The sequence below is a fragment of the Geotrypetes seraphini genome, chromosome 2, assembly GCF_902459505.1.
Source record: "Geotrypetes seraphini chromosome 2, aGeoSer1.1, whole genome shotgun sequence".
Taxonomy (NCBI): Eukaryota; Metazoa; Chordata; class Amphibia; order Gymnophiona; family Dermophiidae; genus Geotrypetes; species Geotrypetes seraphini.
The window spans coordinates 426,686,049-426,708,139 of record NC_047085.1 but is presented as its reverse complement, the minus strand read 5'-3'; the positions used below and the strand labels follow the sequence as shown (position 1 = coordinate 426,708,139).

Below are 22,091 nucleotides of genomic sequence, written 5' to 3'. Positions count from 1 at the left end.
TTGGATGCACACCTCCTTGCTAATCACATTCAGGGATATAGGTAAACAAGGTCTCATCTGGGACCACCTAGGCCTTCATTAGCAAGCACCTAGTTGAGGCACCGCGTGTGCGGGTCACCGGACTAGATGGACCAAGGGTCTGATTCGGTGAAGGCATTTCTTATGTTCTTATGAATCTGTCCCCTTTCAGCTTTTCCGAATGCCCTCTCATTCTTGTAGTTTTCGAAAGTTTGAAGAATCTGTCCCTCTCCACTTTCTCTATGCCCTTCATGATCTTGTAAGTCTCTATCATATCCCCTCTAATTCTTCTCTTCTCCGGGGAAAAGAGCCCCAGTTTCTCCAGTCTCTCAGTGCATGAAAGGTTTTCCATACCCTTTATCATATGTGTCGCTCTCCTCTGAACCCTTTTGAGTATCGCCATATCCTTTTTAAGGTACGGCGACCAATATTGGACGCAGTACTCCAGATGCGGACGCACCATCGTCCGATACAATGGCAGGATAACTTCTTTTGTTCTGGTTGTAATACTCTTCTTGATTATGCCCAGCATTCTATTCGCTCTCTTAGCAGCCGCTGCGCACTGTACCAACAGCTTCATTGTCCCGTCACACAGCATGATAGAGAATCACCTGGAGTGCTCCTTTGAATATTTCTAGTATTGCCCACCAGACAACTGGAAGACCCCTACCATAAAGGGTGAAATTTTACCACACCTTGATGAATTCCCCCCCTTAATATGTGAGCATTTGATATTTTTATTGTATTGAAAGTTAATCTAGTGATTTGGAGGAAAGTTAATCTGGTTTCTGGAAGTTCTCAGCCATGTTGGATTTTCTCTTTTGGAAGGATTCCCTATTTTCTGTATTTTTGGTTTATTATTCTCCTTCTTGTGTTTATGTTAAATGTTATTGTGCTGTGATTACTATTATATAGAAGTTCCACCACCATTACCATGTTCAAACTCACATAAGAGAAAGTCACTGATTTGTAGACTTTATAGTCTACTGAAGAGATACTGTGCTTCTGTGTTGCAGATTTCCTTTTCTATGATAGGATATTCTGTGGCCTTAGCACACCCCTTATGTGGGTCTTTCTTGCACATTAAGGCCACTTTTGCCACAGCTGGAAAATGACTGACACTCACATTTTCCAAATTAATAGTCATGTACATTTTGCCATTACCACACGGCCATTAAAAAACTTACCATGTGAACCCCTACCACTACCTATTTTGTAGGGCCCCTGCACTAACCCTGTGGTAAACAATTAGGCCCAGATTCTATAAATGGCAGTCACTGGTGGCCACCTTAAAAATGGCTGCTGATGGTGTATCAATCACATGATGGCGCCGTTTATAGAATCGCAGCTTTGGGAAAGGTAGCCACCAGAAATGTAGGCCAGGATTTCCAAGGCCTACACTTTGGGCACCTACCTTTCACGTGAATGGTGCCTACAGTGGTGCTTTCTGATGCCTAAACCACTTCTGGTGTTTGCCATGCCTACAGTGGCGTTAGGCTTCATAAAGTGGGCCTCTATACAGTTTTTATTTTCATATCCTTTTGTTTTTAAACAATGTTTTCAACTTAAGACGCCATTTATAGAATATGGCCCTTAGTGTACAGCAATGCCTCATGTGCTGATTAGCACCATCATGCTCACTCTCCACCCCCTAACATGCCCCTTTCAAGAAAATAAAAATCACATTTTTTGTGTGTATATTTACCGCAGGATGTCAGCGCGTGACTGTGGTAAGTCTTATAAATGTGCAATAAGCATGCACTAGTGCAGTGGTCTCAAACTCATGGCCCGGGGGCCATATGCGGCCCGCCAGGTATTATTTTGAGGCCTTCACTTTGTTTATCATAATCGCAAAAGTAAAATAAAACAGTTTCTTGATCATATGTCTCTTTAGCTATAAATGACAATATTATTATTAAGACTTAGCCAAAAGGAAAGATTTATAAACTACTAGCTGATGCCCCGGCGATGCACGGGTATTTAATTATAGCAATAACACTGTAAATGGATTCAAATAAAGATACTTTATAGTGGTGAATGAAATTATTTTTTTACAGCAAAATAAAAAGTACAATATTCAAATTATAATGTGAAATATTTGACAAAATGAATACAATACAACTAACGCAAAACGTGATTATAAACAACATTTTTAGTTTCACCTCCTGGAGCAAGAACATATAAATTATTGGGTGAATCCACCCTTGAGCAAGCAACATAGAGTTGTGGGCCGCAAGACCCCCAGAACATATCACCCCAGGTAGTGAGGGATCTGCATACCAAGTTTCATTCAAATCGGTCAAGCCGTTTTTGAATTACAGGGAGAAAGGCAGCTGTTTACATGTTTTCCATTGACATGAATGGGTGAAAGCTGATTTTCTGTTTGTAGCTCCGCCCATGTGTGCAGGTGGGCCGAGAGACCCCCAGAACATATCACCCCAGGTAGTGAGGGATCTGCATACCAAGTTTCGTTCAAATCGGTCAAGCCGTTTTTGAATTACTGTGACAATGGCAGCTTTTTACATTATTTCCATTGACATGAATGGGTGAAATCTGATTTTCTGTTTGTAGCTCCGCCCACGTGTGCAGGTGGGATGCAAGACCCCCAGAACATATCACCCCAGGTAGTGAGGGATCTGCATACCAAGTTTCGTTCAAATCGGTCAAGCCGTTTTTGAATTACAGTGAGAATGGCAGCTTTGTACATTTGTTCCATTGACATGAATGGGTGAAATCTGATTTACTGTTTGTAGCTCCGCCCACGTGTGCAGGTGGGCCACGAGACCCCCAGAACATATCACCCCAGGTAGTGAGGGATCTGCATACCAAGTTTCGTTCAAATCGGTCAAGCCGTTTTTGAATAACTGTGATAATGGCAGCTTTTTACATTTTTTCCATTGACATGAATGGGTGAAATCTGAATTTATGTTTGTAGCTCCGCCCATGTGTGCAGGTGGGCCGCGAGACCCCCAGAATATATCACCCCAGGTAGTGAGGGATCTGCATACCAAGTTTCGTTCAAATCGGTCAAGCCGTTTTTGAATTACTGTGATAATGGCAGCTTTTTACATTTGTTCCATTGACATGAATGGGTGAAATCTGATTTACTGTTTGTAGCTCCGCCCATGTGTGCAGGTGGGCCACGAGACCCCCAGAACATATCACCCCAGGTAGTGAGGGATCTGCATACCAAGTTTCGTTCAAATCGGTCAAGCCGTTTTTGAATAACTGTGATAATGGCAGCTTTTTACATTTTTTCCATTGACATGAATGGGTGAAATCTGAATTTATGTTTGTAGCTCCGCCCATGTGTGCAGGTGGGCCGCGAGACCCCCAGAATATATCACCCCAGGTAGTGAGGGATCTGCATACCAAGTTTCGTTCAAATCGGTCAAGCCGTTTTTGAATTACTGTGATAATGGCAGCTTTTTACATTTTTTCCATTGACATGAATGGGTGAAATCTGATTTTATGTTTGTAGCTCCGCCCACGTGTGCTGGTGGGCTGCGAGACCCCCAGAACATATCATCCCAGGTAGTGAGGGATCTGCATACCAAGTTTCGTTCAAATCGGTCAAGCCGTTTTTGCGTGATCGCGGCACATACACACACACATACATACACACATACATACCTCCGATTTTATATATATAGACATTATATATATAATATATATATATATATATATATATATATATAATAAGACATTAACTATTTTCTTCTGTGGCCCTCCAAGTACCTACAAATCCAAAATGTGGCCCGGCAAAGGGTTTGAGTTTGAGACCACTGCACTATTGCTTACTGTAATTTGGTTTATGTTATACCACCTTTCCACCCCAATGAAAAGAGAAAAACAGAACACATCAGTAATAAGACTCAGCAAAATATTTCTCTTGTCTACATTTTCCAACTTACAGCTGTGTTTCCCTTCGGGAGCTTTACTGGTTGAAGTTTATATGGCAGCTTCTTCACTTCAAAGGACACAGCGGAGGTAAGCGAATAGTGTTGATTTTTCCTCTAAAAAAGATATAAGACAGCACAGTATGTGAAAGTATTTAGGTAGCTTGATTTAAACAGACACTCATTTTTACAGAATAAAAATTATTATTTAAGGATTCTGCTGACGGTGTATGTGATGGCGTCCCACTTTTTTACAAATTAAACCCCAGTCTGTCAAAATTATTAGGAACAGTTTGTATTGCTGAAATGAACAGACGTACTAATCATTAAAGAAACAAACCTAGTCCATATTTTCACTCTTAATTACCTCTGACAGCAACAATAAAAATTCAGAGACTTTTATGCAATTTGTTTCTTTTTCTGTCAAGGTCTTCTATAGTTATCAGTTATCTTTTTCCTGTCACTTTTGGGACTTAGCTTCAATATAATGTGTAACATAGATTAAACAGAGCATAACTGCTTTTTTAAAATAAATTTTGAAACACTTTTTCAGGAATATTTGGTACATATTATACTGCTCCTGTTGACTATTTATAGGTTTTACAATACTCCCATCAAGCACCACGTAGCTTACCAACACTTATCACTTGTGATAAGTTTCCTAAGGATGAGCTATTATTCATCTTTAGAAATGCAGTACTGACTCCCCTACAAAACCTCAAGTAAATCCGACAGGAAAACTCCCCCAGATCAGAACCATATTTTTTTTTAACTTTTTAACTAATGCAGTATGTTTATAAAACAAGTTTCTTTAAAGAAATGCCTCTACGAATGCAAGGTATGAGCCTGCAGTCCTTTAGCTGTCTACACACTTGTGACAGCTGTGTATACTTTCCCCTACTGTTCTGCCTACAGTTCTCAGCTTGGCAGCACATAGAGCGTTCCACTGTAATCAGCTACATGCTTCTTGTTTAGACAACCACAGTCTGGTAGACAGAATTACATTGGTGGTTTGAAGCCAAAGCACAGTAACTGCTCTTAAAAATGTTGCAGGCAGTTTTTTAAGTAGAAATAAGATAAACAACAAAGATAGAGGCAATGCCATTTTATTAAACTAACAATAGAATTTTGGTTGGCTTTCTGAAGCGATGCTCACTTATGCTTCTTGAAACCTTGAGGAAGTGATGTCACTCTCCAATGCCTCAGGTTCAACTTAGAACCTAAGCATTCTTGGGTTGGGACATCTTAAGTATGGCAACTGGATTTTTAACTTGCCATGAGCTAAGGTTTGGGAAAAAAACCCTTAATAATCAAATCTGACCCTGGGCAACTCATTTAACTCCGCATTGCCTCAGGTACAAAAAACTTGGATTCCTGAGCACAGTAGGGATACAAAACATACCTGCATAAAATAAATGTAAACCACTTTGGTTGTACCACAGAAAGGCGGTACGGTTTATCAAATCCCACGACACTAAAATCCAAAAAACAATCAAGGCAATTCAGTCAACTAAAATTCAACCTGTGTAAAAGTCTCCCAGTAATTTGAAGAGAAAATTCAGCTTCAAATTTTCCATTCCCAGGATAACTTAATGATTCTGGGACTTTAAGTTGTACTAAGCAGCTAGCATGGGCAGCACAAGAGCTACCACACATATAAACACACTAGCACAGTGATGGTCCCACACTAGCAGTTTAGAATTGGTGGGGATAGGAGTGTGGCTGACAGGGACAGCTAGTGCAAGGGTCTGTGCTGTGCTATCACAACTCCCAAAAGCATGGCTATACTTAGCTCCATCTCAAGAGGTAGCATTAAGTGCAGCCACACTACCAAGCAGTCCATTAGCATCAAAATCCAAATCAAGCTCCTTCCCCATTCAGAATCTCCCAGGCCACTACCCCAATCCAATTCCCCCTAATGTATAATTCTTGATATACCAATCAAACAGAGATCAAGGCAGTGCACATAATATAAACACATACACAAACACACAGCACCAGATCAACCATCTAATATAATAAAACACTAGGCCGCGCATGCGCACTCCCATCACGTGCGTCCAATTTCCGTGAGCTGTAGCGACCTGCAGATAAGAGTGCGCATGCGCTGCTTAGGGTTCCGTTTTTCCATCTGGCCTGCTACCTGCTGCTTCTTGCCGTATTGTATTTTTTTAGCTGAAAGACGCAGGTGGGGATCATGAGATGAGCCACCGCCGCGTCTTTCAACTAAAAAAAAAATACGGCAAGGCGAGCAGGAAGCAGACAAGACCAGACCGAAGCTCCCAATTGAAATGCCATTTGGCCAGCTCCCTTGCCAGAGTTATTTTTTCAGTTTAAATGTGCCGCGGCGGCTCCTGTCAGCAGCCGCACCTGCTTCAGAAAACACTTCTAATGCAGGCGGGGAACGTTAGAAGAGCCGCCGTGGCACCTTTAAAATAACTCCGGCAAGGGAGTCGGCAAGATCACCACGGCAGCCGCTCCCCCCCTCCCGCCCTCTCGGGCTACTCTCCGGGAGCAGGCGAGTGAAGCCCGGTACTTCCAGGTAGCTAAGGGGCGGAGCGCGGCGCTTGCCCAGGGTCTGGGTGGAGAAGCTGGTGCTGGAGCCGTTCGCGCACATTTCCGCAGGTTAAAGCGCCCCGGGAAAGGCCTGAAAGCGACAGGTAGCAGCCACCCCCAACACAAAGATGCCAGCAGAAATGGAACAGGGCTGGATTTTCAAGGTCTGCTTGACTTGAAGCATTTATTTCTCGATACCAATGTTCTCAGCTTTTTTGAAGTTCACAAATGTAACTATTGCAGACTGCTTGGTGGGGGGGGGGGAAGGAAGGGAGGCCTACTGCTGGACAGGGGGAACAGGAAAATGTGCTGATGGACAGGGGGGAGGTAAAACAAAGGGAGAAGGGCTGCTGTTGGAGAAGGGGAGCAGTGACGGGGTGGTGGTGGACACAGGGGAGATAAAAGGAAGGGAGAATGGACAGGGGGAGCATGCAAGGGGTGGTGGTGGACAGCCAAAAGAAAGACAAAAAGAAAGAAAGACAGAAATACAGAAAGCGGCTAAGGAGACAGAGAGAGAAATAAATAAAGACAGACACACATATATATTCTAGCACCCGTTAATGTAACGGCCTATTCAGTGAGGGGCTGGGCAGGGAGAGCGACAGAAAGAAAAAAAGATAGAAAGAAAGAAATAAAGCGGGAGGGAGAAAGAAAGATAGAAGGAGAGAGACAGAAAGAAAAAAGATAAACGGGGCAGGGAGAGAGACAGAAAGAAAGGAAGAAAGAGACAGGGGGACAGGAGAAAGACAGACAGACATCTATTCTAGCACCTGTTAATGTAATGGGCTTAAACACTAGTTTTATATAATATGTAAAATATAAAGATAAAATTCAATGCCCCTGAAGTCCCTCCACTTTTGCCAGGCCCCTCCTCCAAAACCATACCAGTAGTCTCACAGTACCATAACTAGGTGGTCAATCTACCGCATAAGCCTGGTATTTCAGTTTCACTTTCAGGGAGAGGGAGGGGGAGGGGGACAGCTCCAGTGGATCCCTCCAATTGCCAGTTGCTCAATCAGAGTAGCTTTTAGTACCCTAGATGTGATTGAAACAGATCTGACTTAAGAACATCCTTCTTTTAAATCTGGACCTTTCTTCCCCTTCGGTTATTGCTGTTGGATGTCCCAATTTTGGACCCTCTCTAGTCCTGCCCACAAGTCCCCTTGCTATTTAGACAAACTGCAGTTGTACGTCCCTTTTCTTCATTTGCAAAACCTGGATTTAGATGTTCCAAGCACATGGATATATATACATTTGGCCATTTTGAGACATTCATATGCTTCAAAAATAAGTACCAAAATATAACAGGAATAAAAGCAGTTTATTCAATTTACTCCTTAAAAATATTTTCCCTTTTCTATTACATTGTTTCTTTGCACCGTAAAAATTGGGGAATTTGCCATTATTGTGTGACTTTAGAACTCTCCATTTCCACACATAGTAAACGATGACTTTCAGAAAAAGAGCACATAAAAGATGTGGATAAAGGTGAGCCGGTTGATGTAGTGCAGGGGTGCCCACACTTTTTGGGCTTGCAAGCTACTTTTAAAATGACCAAGTCAAAATGATCTACCAACAATGAAATAACTCCCCCCCCCACACACACACAAAGCACACTGAAAGTTTCAAGTTTTCAAGTTTATTTAAAATATTTGATATAATCGTAGTATCCAAATCCAATACGATTTACAAAATTAAAAATAGAAAAAATAAAGAATTTCCAACAAACAGGACATTAAAGACAATTATGACGTAAAAACACTGATGAAGAGGAGGGGGAAAAATGGATTAAATACAATTCGAAAATAAATAAAAAGGAAGGGTAAAGAAACAAAAGGTTGGGGAACGGTACCCACTTAATTTCTACTTAACAGTGATCCTTGTCCAGATAAATTCCAGGGAATGAGATAATGTGATTATGAAAAGGGTCAGTTAAAGACGTCCTTAAACAGCCAGCTCTTTAGTAGGCCTTTAAATTTAGTAGGTAATTTTTCTTCTCTTATATTGAGAGGAAGAGAGTTCCAAATTTGGGGAGCTGTAATAGAAAAGATCAAATCCCTCCTTGAATAAATAATTTTTAGTGAGGGAGTTACCAGCAGGGATTTTTCTTCTGATCTAAAAGAGTGTATGGTATTAAAAATCTTTCTAAAAATGCTGGGGTTTTGTTTACTAATATCTTATATGTCAGTAAGGCAATTTTATAAATGATTCTGTGGTTTACCGGTAACCAGTTATTTTCCTTTAACAATGGGGTTACATGATAAAAAATTTTTCTATTCATGATCATTTTAATTGCGGTGTTTTGGATAATCTGTAGTCTACGTGTTTCTTTTAAGATAATCCCTTTGTATAGCGTATTACAATAGTCAATTGTAGAGATGACTAAAGAATGTATTACGATATTTAGTGATGATTTGTCAAGGAATGCAGAAAGTGATCTAATCAATCTTAACCTGTAAAAACAAGTTCTTACCAATGAACTAATTTGGTCATGATAGCTAAGCTTTTGGTCTAATATAACCCCGAGAATTTTTACCTTAGTGACTACTTTAAGATTGGTTATGTTTATTGTTATATTGGCTCCTAATTTCTGACCCTCCCTGCACGGAAACAACATAGCTTCTGTTTTGGATGTGTTGAGGGCCAATTTATTATCATGCAACCATTTTGATATTTTAGAAAGTTTTTCATTGAAAATGTTAATTATCATTCATATTCCGGGGTTTTTTTCAAAGAGGTCACGGCAGATGACTCTATGCAATGCAACCTCAGTAACAACCATAACAAAACTAGACAAATATACCCCCTCCCTTTTTAGCTCTGGTCATTTAGCAGCACTGTGAAGGCCTAGGTCGTTTTTAAATACGTCTAAAACCCGGTTTGATTATCGGCACTTGGACGACTTGTCTTTTAGATCATCCAAGTGCCGATTTAGGCCGGTTTTTAGATGTTTTTCTGTTTCGATTATAAGCCCCCCTAGTGTTTTATATTGACAGTTTAACAATGGGGCAGGGGAGAAGGGTTTTGATGTACAGAAATTTCATTTTTCCTTGCCTAGTTTGACCTCCTACCTGTTGCTACCCAAATATTTCTGCCTAGATATGTCACTGGTTAGATAGTGGCTTATTATAAGTTCCTAGAAAGAGGGGCTAGATAGTGCCTTAATTGTAAAGGATGGGAGGGTACAGAGTAGTGCTGCTTGATTCAGGAAAAAAAATTTAGATTTGATTCAGCCTATTGAATTGATTTTTCGATTCGATTCGATTTGATTTTCCTGCCCAATTGGGTGTTTTTTTCAAACATCCTGGTGAGTTTATTTTATAGCCTCTTCACCCCCTTTGCCTTCTCCTAACCACACTGGCGCTGTGGTGTAAACAAAATAAACAAACAAAAAAGACTTTTCCTCTCTCTCTTAAATCCTAGCTCACGTTTGTGGTCTAACACCAGCTCTGGCAGGATACACATTTTAAATCTGACATATTGCAATCACAAAACAGAAAATAAAATTAGTTTTTATACCTTTTGTTGTCTGGTCATTATTCAAATTTTGTTGGTCTCAGGCTCTGGTTGTCTTCTGATAACTTGCATGCCAGGGTCTCCTTCTTTCTCCCTGCTAACCATCCATCTTCTATCTCTTCCTCCCCTTCCGTTTCCCTTCCCTCCCCTCCCCTGGAGGTCTGGGATCTTTCCTTTTTTTTGTCTCCCTCCACAGACCCACCTTTTCTCAACTACCCTTTCATCCAGCATCTCTCCCTCCTTCCCCACCACCCCAGGGTCCATCATCTCTCCCTTTATTTTCCCAACTACCCTCCTATCCAGTATCTCTATCCACCCTCCTCACCATCTCTTGTGTCCAACTTCTCTCCCTTTCTGTTTTTTCCCTCCCTAAATGCCATTGTCCATCATCTCTCTCCTTCTCCTCTATTTTCAGACCCATTTCTTCCTTCCCAAAGTCCGGCATATGCACATCTCTTTGAAACCCCCTTCCCTCCCTCCGTGTACTTCTATATCAGGGCCCCCCTCCCCTGAAGGTCTTCCCCCCGAAGGCCTGCATCCCCCCTTAAACGCCTGTGCCACCATCACTGAAGGCCTGTCCTCCCCCTTAAAGGTCTGCATCCCACCCCTGAAGGCCTACCTGTCCTCTCTGAAGGCCTGTCCCCCCTTGAAGACCTGTCTCCCCCTTTGAAGGCCTGTTCCCCCCCTTGAAGGCCTGTCCCCCTTAAAAGCCTGCATCCCAACCCTGAAGGCCTGCCTGCCTGTCCCCCCTGAAGGCCTGTCCTACCACCCCGAAGGACTGCTCACTCCCCCCCCCAGGAAGGCCTGCGTGTTTCCCCTGGCCTCCCACAGGAGCCAGGGGGGGAGGGGCTTGTCATTGGCTCTCACTGCACTAATTTTGTGTGCGTTTTCTTTTCTCCTTCAAACAATGAAAGTGTTACACACACACACACACTGCCCCTCCCCTCCCCACCCCCACCCTGCGCCACCTTTCCCACGAGGGCTATCCAGCAGCTGGGCTGAGGTGCGGGCCCAGCACTGGAATGACAGAGAATGAGCCGGGCGGGCTTCACTCTGTCAGACCTCTGGCATTTCCCAACCACTTCGCCGCATGGTGCAGTCTTGCCGAGGGGAGAGCGCAGCGGCCGGGCCTGGCGCCGAGGGAGAAGTCATCACCACCGAGCGTCCCTGAGGGCAGAGGCAGCCTACGCACATGGTGGACGGAGTGCGAGGACAGCCGCCCGCCCGCCCAACTGCAAACTGACAATTCCAACGGCTCCTGCCACTGCCCCATCCTGCCACTGCTCCTCCTGCCACTACACACGCTCGGCCTCCGAGGCACAGCATCCCTTTATTGACTGGCAGTAACCTGGGAAAGGGTGTGAGAGGAGGAGGTGGGAGCTCGCATGCAACAGCCCCCACACCTCCTCCTCACCCCTGGAGTCCGTTCCATTTTTCCTAGTGGCTCGCCGGCATGTGGACCTCGGTTTCCCTGCCCCTCACCCCCCCCGGAGGGACCCAATGAGGTAGAAGGAGACGGAGTAAAGCGGTGGCGGTAGCAGTCGCAGGAGCTGCAAAAACTTTCTTAAAGGGACAGTAACGTTAGCTGCTGCCCACTCTGCACGTTCCTCTCACTTCTTAGCATCACGAGGGGGGTTTTGCTACTAGAGAGACGATCCCCCCAATAAAACACCACCTTCTGTTTTAAAAAAAGGATATTCGAGAAACTGAACGTCTGCTGGTGAACTCTGCTGCCTTTTTTTTTTAAAGGGCCTTCTTTTCTCCATCAGCGAAAGTGGGGGGAGGGTCAGGCGAATCGGGAAGCCGATTTTTTTTTGTTCTGAACCATTTCGAATCGATTCACCCGAAGTGAATCGGTGAACCGATTCGAATCGGGCAGCACTAGTACAGAGTGATACTTTGGTCTCGGTGTTTTATCTCATAAGTCAGTATTTAGTAGCTGTGTGACAAGAGATCTCTGAACCTGAACTGCTACAAAGAAATGATGTTTATATTATTGTCTAAGTTTGATGTTTGTTCTTTTTTTTCTTTTTATAATAAATAACTCCATACATGGAATCATTAACTTAGTTTCCTTCTTGATAGTGAAAGGCGAGAGGTATATTTGTTCATGCCCATTTATACGTGCATGTGACCAGATACATGGCTATATAAACTAAAATGTTATTATTATGTTAATTCTTAGTACCTAAAACTAAGCACTTCCTTACAAAATTAACCTTTTAGGGGGCCATAAGTGGGTGCCTCCATTTAGTTGTCCCCAATGGTATAGTAAGGAGGGTGGATCCCCCCCAGCACAATCTTGGTGGGGGCACCAGCATCTCTCCTCTCTGCCTCCCCTCGTGCCTCTTTGGCTTTCTGCCAGTGCGAGCAGCATCTCCAACCTGCTGCTCATGCAGGCCTCAGCTCTCCCTCTGAAGTCATTTCTTGGTTGCGGGGCCAGGAAATGACATCACAGGGAGAGCTGAGGCCAGTGCGAGCAGCAAGTTGGAGATGCTGCTCATGCCGGAGAAGAGTTAAAAAGCATGAGTACGTTAGGGTGGGGTAAGGAGAGGGGGGGGGTTTACCACCACCTCAGGCAATTCCTACCTTCCCTACACCACTGGGCTCCAATGACTGTGTGAATATTTTGTAACCTACCCAGATTATGCAGATTTTTTGAATATAATAAAGTAAAGAAATAAATGCCGCACAGTGAGAGCCTATTCTACTGTATAATGGATCTGCTATAGAAAACTAATGTAATATGGTATCAGTGTGTCTTACAGTTACACACACATAGTAACATAGTAAATGATGGCAGAAAAAGACCTGAATGGTCCATCCAGCCACAGATATGAAGTAAATCTGTAAATGGGGCAGGGACACATGTATCTTATGCCTATGTCCCACCCTCCACTGTTATGTACCCCTCCCCCCTTTGCATTTATGTATTATACCACTTATGTGCACAGTTACAGAATAGCGTTTAGATGTGCTGCTGTCAATTTTGTGCGTAATTGTGCACTTACGTATTTTATACATTTGCCCATGCAAGTGGCAAGTAAATGGGAACACCCTGTTATAGAATTGCCCTTCACATGTGCATACTTTTGGTAGCATCTTTTTAAAAATTTGTGCAAGTACATGCATTAAACCATTCAAATAGTTTGCAACTGTGTAGACTGTTTGAAAATTCCTCTTATCCTCCCTCAGCAGCCTATAGATTCCATGATCCTTCTGTCCATTCTAATTCAGTGTCAAAATCCTAAAAACATCAACTGCATGCATTAAATGGTCATAGTACCAATCACGCTTTCTGAAACTGTCTATACATGTATTATGGAAAGGTCTCAATCTAACCTTTTAGGCTTGTACAATGCAGGCTATCAGTGGATCTGCTTACTCAGCAAACCTGAATTCAAGAGATAATTCATGTGACTCATATTTACAATTCATCCTTTGAAGTAGAAGCAAATTATTCCTTGGCCACTGTGCAACCTTTTTTTCACTATCTTTTTGGCTGTTGAGAAGTCTCTAGGGCTGTCATGTTTACTCAATCATGTCCATTCATTGCAGTTAATAAAACAGCAATTCATAGTAACAGTTTTTCATTTTAAAGTGGCAGATGAATTGTTCTGGGGCATAAATGTTTCACTGTTGTCAGCATTATATGCGCAAAAGAAAAACAGAGCAAGCGAGTCAAACATCATCACGTTCACTAGACTGAAAATTCACAGACATCAAGGACCTTATTTTACAAGCTCTATTTGGACTAGATATGTGTACAAACCAGCAATCAAATGTTTATCTTGAATGAACATCTAAGTCCCCATTTTACAAAGCTGGATATGCATGTATTAATCCCAGGTGCTTGCAAATGGAAAGGAAATGTGATCTGGCAGTGTTTTGGGCAGGATAAGGATGTGGTAAGTTCATAGATGTCTGGTCCCCATTTCAGAAAGAGACTAAGGGCTAGATTCACTAAGCTTACTGATCATGTCCCAACCACTTTGTGACCTCGACCTGATCCTCACATGCAAATGAGAGGAAACGGTATGCAAAGTAGGAAGGCAGCGATTCATTAAAGAGAAGAAGGAACACCGACTGGGCTGCCAGATCAAAAAAGAAGCGACTGCGGACGACCAGTTGCTCATGTCCTTGCCGACTGTCCTGCTCTCTGCTGCCCTGAAATCCCAGTAGTGCAAGTTCTGCCGACTCTCCTTTGATGTGAATTGTGCCTGCGTAGGTGCTTTATGGTGCCTAATGCCACTTCTGGCATTAGCCACACCTAAGTGTTATTAGGCGCCATAAAGGCACCTAATGACACTTGAAAATCTGTGAAAAATGTTGTTTAAATCAGTGTTCTTCAACCACCAGGGCTGGCACGTGCATCGGGCCCGAGACAATGTTATCTTTAGGCCGGCTCCCTCTTCTTCATTGCTGCAGTGCACAAAGCCATGGGCAGTGGCTCCTATGGGTGTCCTGCGCCTGAACCGTAAGCAACATCAGAGGGAAGGCTTCCAGATGAAGGGCGGGACACGCGAGGAGCCACTGCGCGCGGCTTTGTCCACTGCAGCAGTGAAGAAGAGAGAGCCGGCCCGAAGATAACGCCAGGGGCGGCATAAAACGGCCAGGTAGGAGCAGGCTAGAAGGTAAGTCACAGCATGGAGGGAGGGAGACAACAGGCTGTGCCTATTTCTTTGTAATACTTGTATACTGTATAATACAGAGAGGCATATTCTAAGGTGACCTCCTAAATTTGTGCCAAACTGAATTTAGAAGCTTAAAAGTTATCCTTATAAACTGAGACCTGACATCCATTTGCCTAGATTTATGAATTTAGTGATTGAATTGTGTCAATTTTGAGAATTTATATCTGCTGTCTGTAATTTGCACTGTTCAGGAAGAAATGCATTTGTTTCTATTTCTCTGGGGTTGTACTGCATGCAGAATCTTGCATCTTAGGGTTTGTTTGTATATATTAGTACTTTTAGTTTTTTGTCCCGTATTTGCATAGCGTTATTTGTGTTCTGATAGGAATGAATGTTGAGAGGCATACATTGTGCTTTGTGCAGTTTAATTTTGTGGTTAACCATTATGTGTTGTAAATAAGATTATATTGTGTGTATATATGAAATTGAATGGAAGAAATTAGTACTATTATGGGGGCGGAGTCTGGGACGGAGATTGGGTGGAGATGGGCAGGGTCTGGCCCATGAATTAGCCCAATGTTCTTTAACTGTTGGTCCACAAAATAATTTTTTTATTTCTGTCGGTCCATAGGTGTAAAAAGGTTGACGAGCACTTGTTTAAATGATGTTTTTCACTGAGCTTTGGCACCTACCGGCACCTAAAAAAATGGTGACATTTAGAGAATCCAGGCCTAAGTGGTTTTTGTGCCCCCCAAAACCCAATTGGGAAGAGAATTCAGTCACTGTGATAGTACTGGGAAAATACCTGTTATGTTTCTAATCTAAGGTCTCAAAAATAACTGATTATATGACAGTATATTTAACAATGAAGTTCAAAAAGAAATTAACAAACGGATGGACAAAGGGGACCCCATAGACATCGTATACTTGGATTTCCAAAAAGCCTTTGACAAGGTACCCCATGAACGCCTACTGCGGAAACTGAAGAACCACGGGGTGGAAGGAGATGTACATAGATGGATCGGAAATTGGTTGGCAGGTAGGAAGCAAAGGGTGAGAGTGAAGGGCCACTACTCTGACTGGAGGAGGGTCACGAGTGGTGTTCCGCAGGGGTCAGTACTTGGACCGCTGCTGTTCAATGTATTTATAAATGATCTAGAAACAGGGACGAAGTGTGAAGTAATAAATTTCGCAGACGACACCAAACTATTTAGTGGAGTTAGGACTAAAGAGGACTGTGAAGATTTACAAAGGGACCTTAACAAATTAGGAGAGTGGGCGAAAAGATGGCAGATGAAGTTTAATGTAGAGAAATGTAAAGTTTTGCATGTAGGAAAAGGGGAACCTGATATACAGCTATACGATGGGAGGGCTGGTAATGGGTGAAAATAGCCTAAAAAAGGACTTGGTGTACTAGTGGACAAGACAATGAAGCCATCGGCACAGTGCGCAGCGGCCTCTAAGAAGGCAAATAGAATGCTAGGTATTATCAAGAAAGGTATTACAACCAGAACGAAAGAAGTTATCCTGCCGTTATATCGGGCGATGGTGTGCCCGCATCTGGAGTACTGCGTCCAATATTGGTCTCCGTACCTTAGGAAGGATATGGAGATACTCGAGAGGGTTCAGAGGAGAGCGACGCGACTGATAAAAGGTATGGAAAACCTTTCATATGCTGAAAGATTAGAGAAACTGGGGCTCTTTTCCCTGGAAAAGCGGAGACATAGAGGGGACATGATAGAGACCTATAAGATCATGAAGGGCAGAGAGAAAGTGGAGAGGGACAGATTCTTCACACTTTCAAAAACTACAAGAACGAGAGGGCATTCGGAAAAATTAAGAGGGGACAGATTCAGAACCAATGCTAGGAAGTTCTTTTTCACCCAAAGAGTGGTGGACACCTGGAATGCGCTTCTAGAGGGTGTGATAGGACAGATTACAGTATTGGGGTTCAAGAAAGGATTAGAAAATTTCCTGAAGGAAAAGGGGATAGAAGGGTATAGTTAGAGGACTACTATACAGGTCCTAGACCTGATTGGCCGCCGCTGGGCATGATGGACCTCTTGTCTGACCCAGCAGAGGCACTGCTTATGTTCTTATGTAAAACAATATGCACAGAAGTCCATATTGAAAGGGCTTGAATGGATAACTTTTGGGATCAGCCACACAACAAAAATATCTTCCTTCTTCCACTCAGTAGATATATTTTGTTTAGGGAATTTTCTGCTCATACAGGCCTCCTTTTTATCAAGGCGCGTTAGGGATTTTTATCATCGGCTGCTGCGGTGATGATCATATAATTCCTATGAGCGACTGAGCTTTTATTTCAGCAGCTGGCAATAAAAACTGTACTGTGGCTTGATAAAAGGGGGGGTCACAATATCTAACCAATCCAAAAAAGTGCCATTCCTGGGGTGTAGTTTTATTCTGACCAATCAGCACTGATATTTAGCACCAGTCAGCCAATGTAGGCTGCCCAAATAGCAAATCTAAAGTTAGTTGGACAGTTTTGTCTGGTTAAGAATAGACCAGATAGTCATTCTGAACAGGTCATCCAGGCAGTGAATTGGAGTAACTTGTTCTGTTAACTTTACTGGGTACAGTCAGCTAGATATCAAAATAAACTGTAAATAAATTGGCACTAATTCAATTACTATTTCAACTATTTCAAATGACATACATTTTTGATTAATGTGTAGTATAATTTCTTATCTTACTGAAATACTTTTCTGAATTAATCTGTGAACAAGTAACCAGCAAAATAAAGGTATATCAAAAACATCTTGAAACCTCCTCATATTTTTCTTTAAGTTAAACATAGAAAATGACAGTTCTATCCAATCTCCCAACTATACCATCTACTATCCCTTACTCGTCATTAGAGATCCTATATGCTTGTCACATGCTTTCTTGAATTCATATACTGTACAGTCTTCAGCTGTCAGGCCATTCCACATATCCATTACTCTCACTGTACAGAAATATTTCTTTAGATTACTCCCGAGTCTGTTCCTTTTCACCTTCATCCTATGCCCTTTCATCCTGAGCTTCTGCATTTACGCTATGTAGGTATTTAAATGTCTAAAATATTTTTGCCCTCCTGCCTTTTTTCTAAAGTATACATATTGAAATCCTTAGTCTGTCTCCATATGGTTTAAGACAAAGACCACTGACAATTTTAGTAGCCACTCTCTGGACCCACTCTATCCAACATGAATCTTCAATTGAGTTTAAGCATATTTATTGTGGATAAATGGAAAACCTGACTGGTTGTGAGGTCCCTATGACAGTTTGTTTGTACATTTAAATAAGAACATCTGATAGTGGTCTTTCAAGCACAGCTTGCTAGTGATGCAACTCATGGACTGACTGAGGTTTATAGCTGCACACACAGCCTAAAAGCTATACTAGCTTCTTGCTTCATTTAAAAACATTTAAATTTTGACTTAGAAAAAAATCTATAACTATTGTACTTCTTAAAAGGCATTTTATTACAAGTATGTGAAAAAGCTGCATTACTTAAATGAAGGTTCACTGTCATGAAAGAAACATTCTGATCAATAGCGGTTTACACTATAAACAGTATATGAGGGGCGTTCAATCATTTATCTCAGTAGGAAAGAAAAGATTTCAAAAATGTGTTATTTTTCAGTATAACCTCCTGATAGCTCCATACACTTTATCCACTTTTTCTGCAATGACTTTAACCCCTTTGGAAAAAAAATTCTGTTTGACCTTCAAACCAGGACGTCACAGCTTCCTTGATATCTTCATCACTTGAGAACCGCTGTCCATGGAGAGATTTCTTCAAAACTCGGAAAAGAAAATAATCCGAGGAAGCCAGGTCAGGACTGTAGGGTGGATGGTTCAGCTGCTGAAACCCACATTCTCAGACGGCAGCCTTGATTGTTGTGACTTGTTCACCACTGCATTGACATGAAGAAGCAGCATGCCTGCTGTGAATTTTCCTCATCTTTTCTCCTTGATTGACTCCCGCAAAGCGATTATTGTGTTGGCGTAACTCTCGCCGGTTATAGTTGTCTTGTGTGGCATGAACTCCAAAAGCAAAAGTCTTTCATCATCCCAGAAGACAGTTGCCATGACCTTGCTTGCAGACTTTTCTGTCTTGAACTTTATTGGGGTGGGGAATGACTTGTGCTTCCACTGCATTGACTCCATTTTGGGCTCAGGATCTCTGTGATAAACCCAAATCACATCTCCAGTCACCAAAGAATGAAAAACAATTTCCATTGGTCTCCACGGAGCATCTCCAAGTTCTTCTGGAGCCTCATGGCCTTCTGGCATGGCATCAGCATTATTGGAACCCATCTTGCACTAACCTTGGCCATGCCCAAATTTTCATGAATTATTTTCCAAACTGTACCTGCCAAGATGCCCATTTCTTCAGCTATTTGAGAAACCTTAATTCATCTGTCTGACAAAATTAAATCCTCAACTTTCTTGCACATTTCTGTGGATGTTGTTACCACAGGTCATCCAGTTAAACTGCTTACTCCAAATTTTTACTTTGTAGGATGATGGGGAAGACTCACCATATACTGCAGTCATGTATTCATGGATCTCCTTTAGCTTTTTCCCTTCTTTTGTGACAAATTTTTATCATTGAACAGTGCTCCAAATCTAGCAGTTTCTTAATTTGATTCACACAAGGATTCTCCTGACATCCTTTCTCTTGGAATGTTAGAATCACACTGAGTCGTAACTATGCATGAGTAATCTTGGGACATGTCACAACATGCACAAACTTGTTTCAACACACTTGCTACTTTCTTTCATACTCAGGTAGAAATATTATTGTCCACCCCTCATATTAAATGGCACTACAAAGGATTTCTGTTCAAATCTGTTTTATTATAATTTGAATAATACATTATCCATTAATAACAGGAAAAAAAAGAGACATCTACAGTCAAACTACATAATTTCATCATACATAAATCCTTTTTTAAGCCCACATAATTGGGGGGCAGGGTACTAATACAACAAGAAAAAAGTAAAGAAAAGATAAAGGATGGATTCTCAGCTCACCAAGAACAAGGGAAAAGTAAAATAGAGATAAAAGAAAAAAATGTTAAACTCGACCTTTGCGAATCTTATATCAATCCTTACTTATAGGGATACATGCCTCCTCAAAGATCTTAGGGATGAAACAATACAAGAAAGAAAGAAATAATAGAATTTCTATTAGGACTGCATTTCAATTAATATTTTTAATCATGATTAATCGCACAAAGGTATTTTATTTATTTATTTCCCACTGCATGCTCTTGTGACTCTGGGCAAGTCACTTAACACTCCAGTGTCTCAGGTACAAAATAAGTACCTATGTATAATATGTCATACACTTTGATTGTAACCATAGAATGGTGGTGTATGAAATCCCATCCTCGTTCCTTTGCATAAAGAACTGAAAATCTCCATTCCTTCCTCCCATCCCCAGATCCCTTTCTCTTCTTTTGTTTCCTCTTTTCTTCCCCCAGGTCTATTATCTTACTTTCTTTCCTGGGGTCCATTTTCTCTCACCCTCCCATTGCCCAGCACCTCTTCCTCTATCCACTCCACACCCATAAGCAACAACAAAATCTTGGTAGTGAGCAACACCAAGCTCTTCTCATGGATGCTAGAGTTTACTGCCTTGGCCACAGCTTCTACCAGTGGCCCCTCCAGTTCTGCTCATGGGTCTTCAGCTCCCCTTCCCACCAGTCTACCTTAAAGATGGTCTTCTGCCTGCTCTAAAGCTTTCCTTATGGCCTTCCCATCTCCTCTGATGCTGGATCATGCTGGGACAGGGATTAGAATGGAAGAGGGCAGAAGAGATATTTGGAAGAAACAGGAGATGCTGCAATGTGTACATTTTTTAAAATCACGATGATTTCTTTATTTTAGGTATTTATATACTGCTCTATCTAACGTACCTGGGGCAATGGAGTATTGCAATTTTGACATTTGGTAAGTTGTGACTTTCTAAAATTACTATTTATACCGCATAACTTTTACACCTTTAAATATACTATTTACATGCTTAAAAGCCACAAATGCTTTGCAAAATGTCCTCCTATATCTAGGGTTACCAGATGTTACATATGTAAAATCCAGACCCCTAGACCCCCCCCAGGTCCACCCAGTTCCACCCATCCCCACCCCATTATGCCCACGCCACAGTCTCACCCCCTCGCCTCACCCCTCTCAGCCTGCTTGTCTCAGTCGTGAGGGCATCCGCGCATGCAAAGATGCAACACAATGACATCACTGCGTTGCATCCTCTTGTGCGCCTCCTGATGTGATTTGGTTTTGAAAACCTGGGTTTTGAAAAGCTATCCGGAAGCCTGGACATGCCCTTTATAAAGAGGACATGTCCGGATAAATCTAGATATCTGGTAACCCTACCTATATTACTAAGACAGATATGTATTATCAGAATTCAAGTTTAATGAACTTATTCAGTTCAAAATGATAAGAAATCTATTCTAACAAAAATTTTTCAAATGTATTTTTGCAGACCATTACCTGGAGAAATGTTTGGGCCCATAAGCGAGATCTGACTTTCAATACTGCACGCTGACCTCCTTCTAAAAGTCCCACGTTACAGGATATATTTAAACACTTAATATTGGTGCAGTTCTGTAAAAATTAAAAATCATAACAAAACAATAAGAATACAGTATTTGATTCTGAAAAGGGAATCGTGGCATTTTCCTTACTAGACATTAGTAACAGTAGGGTAAATTCTCAGAAAACCACTGAACTGTAAAGTTAGGCACGGTACATAATTTCAAATACATATAACATAAGTGATTTTCAAACACAAGTTGTGCAGATAAGCTGATGTTAAAATATCATGAAATTATGTGGCTAAACATATGCATGTCAGGTAATGGGAAATAAAGCTATGCATGCAAATGGCATGCTATTTACATAGAACTTTTTATATGAACTGGTAATTTTGTTGTGTTTTTTTTCATATTTGTTTTTGTTATTGTTCCATAGTTATTTTTAATTAAGTACGTTTAGTTGTAATTTGCCTTATTTAAATAATAACTATAAACTTTGTCAATTTATGTTACTTATGAAAATCCATAACATGCCCCTAGATTGCCATTTTTTAATGTCATGCCAATGAGAATACCATGGCAACTTCTTCCATCCCTGTGAGATTCCTGCAATCCCCATTCTTGTGCTATTCCCTACTCTGTTATTGTGTTACTATGGGGGTAATTCTATAACCTATGCACTCACAATTATGCATGCATTATAAGAACATAAGAATAGCTTTATTGGGTCAGACCAATGGTCCATCAAGCCCAGTAGCCCATCCTCACGGTGGCCAATCCAGGTCCCTAGTACCTGGCAAAACCCAAAGAGTAGCAACATTCCAAGCTACCGATCCAGGCCAAGCAGTGGCTTTCCTCATGTATTTCTCAATAACATTCTTTGAAAATGACCTATT

At 41.8% G+C, this 22,091-nt stretch overlaps 1 protein-coding gene across 3 annotated transcripts in view; it reads right to left on the bottom strand.

The window, feature by feature from the left end:
* Positions 1-22,091, bottom strand: part of ITGA8 (integrin subunit alpha 8) — a 473,328-nt gene that overhangs the window by 33,179 nt on the left and 418,058 nt on the right. For 2 of the 3 annotated variants that reach the window (XM_033931201.1, XM_033931202.1), the window contains 2 exons: positions 21,152-21,265; positions 3,933-4,034 (listed from right to left, as the gene is read on the bottom strand). In XM_033931201.1, the coding sequence (XP_033787092.1) occupies positions 3,933-4,034; positions 21,152-21,265 (216 nt within the window). The remainder of the gene's footprint in view (positions 1-3,932; positions 4,035-21,151; positions 21,266-22,091) is intronic. The other variant, XM_033931203.1, reaches the window with a different exon arrangement.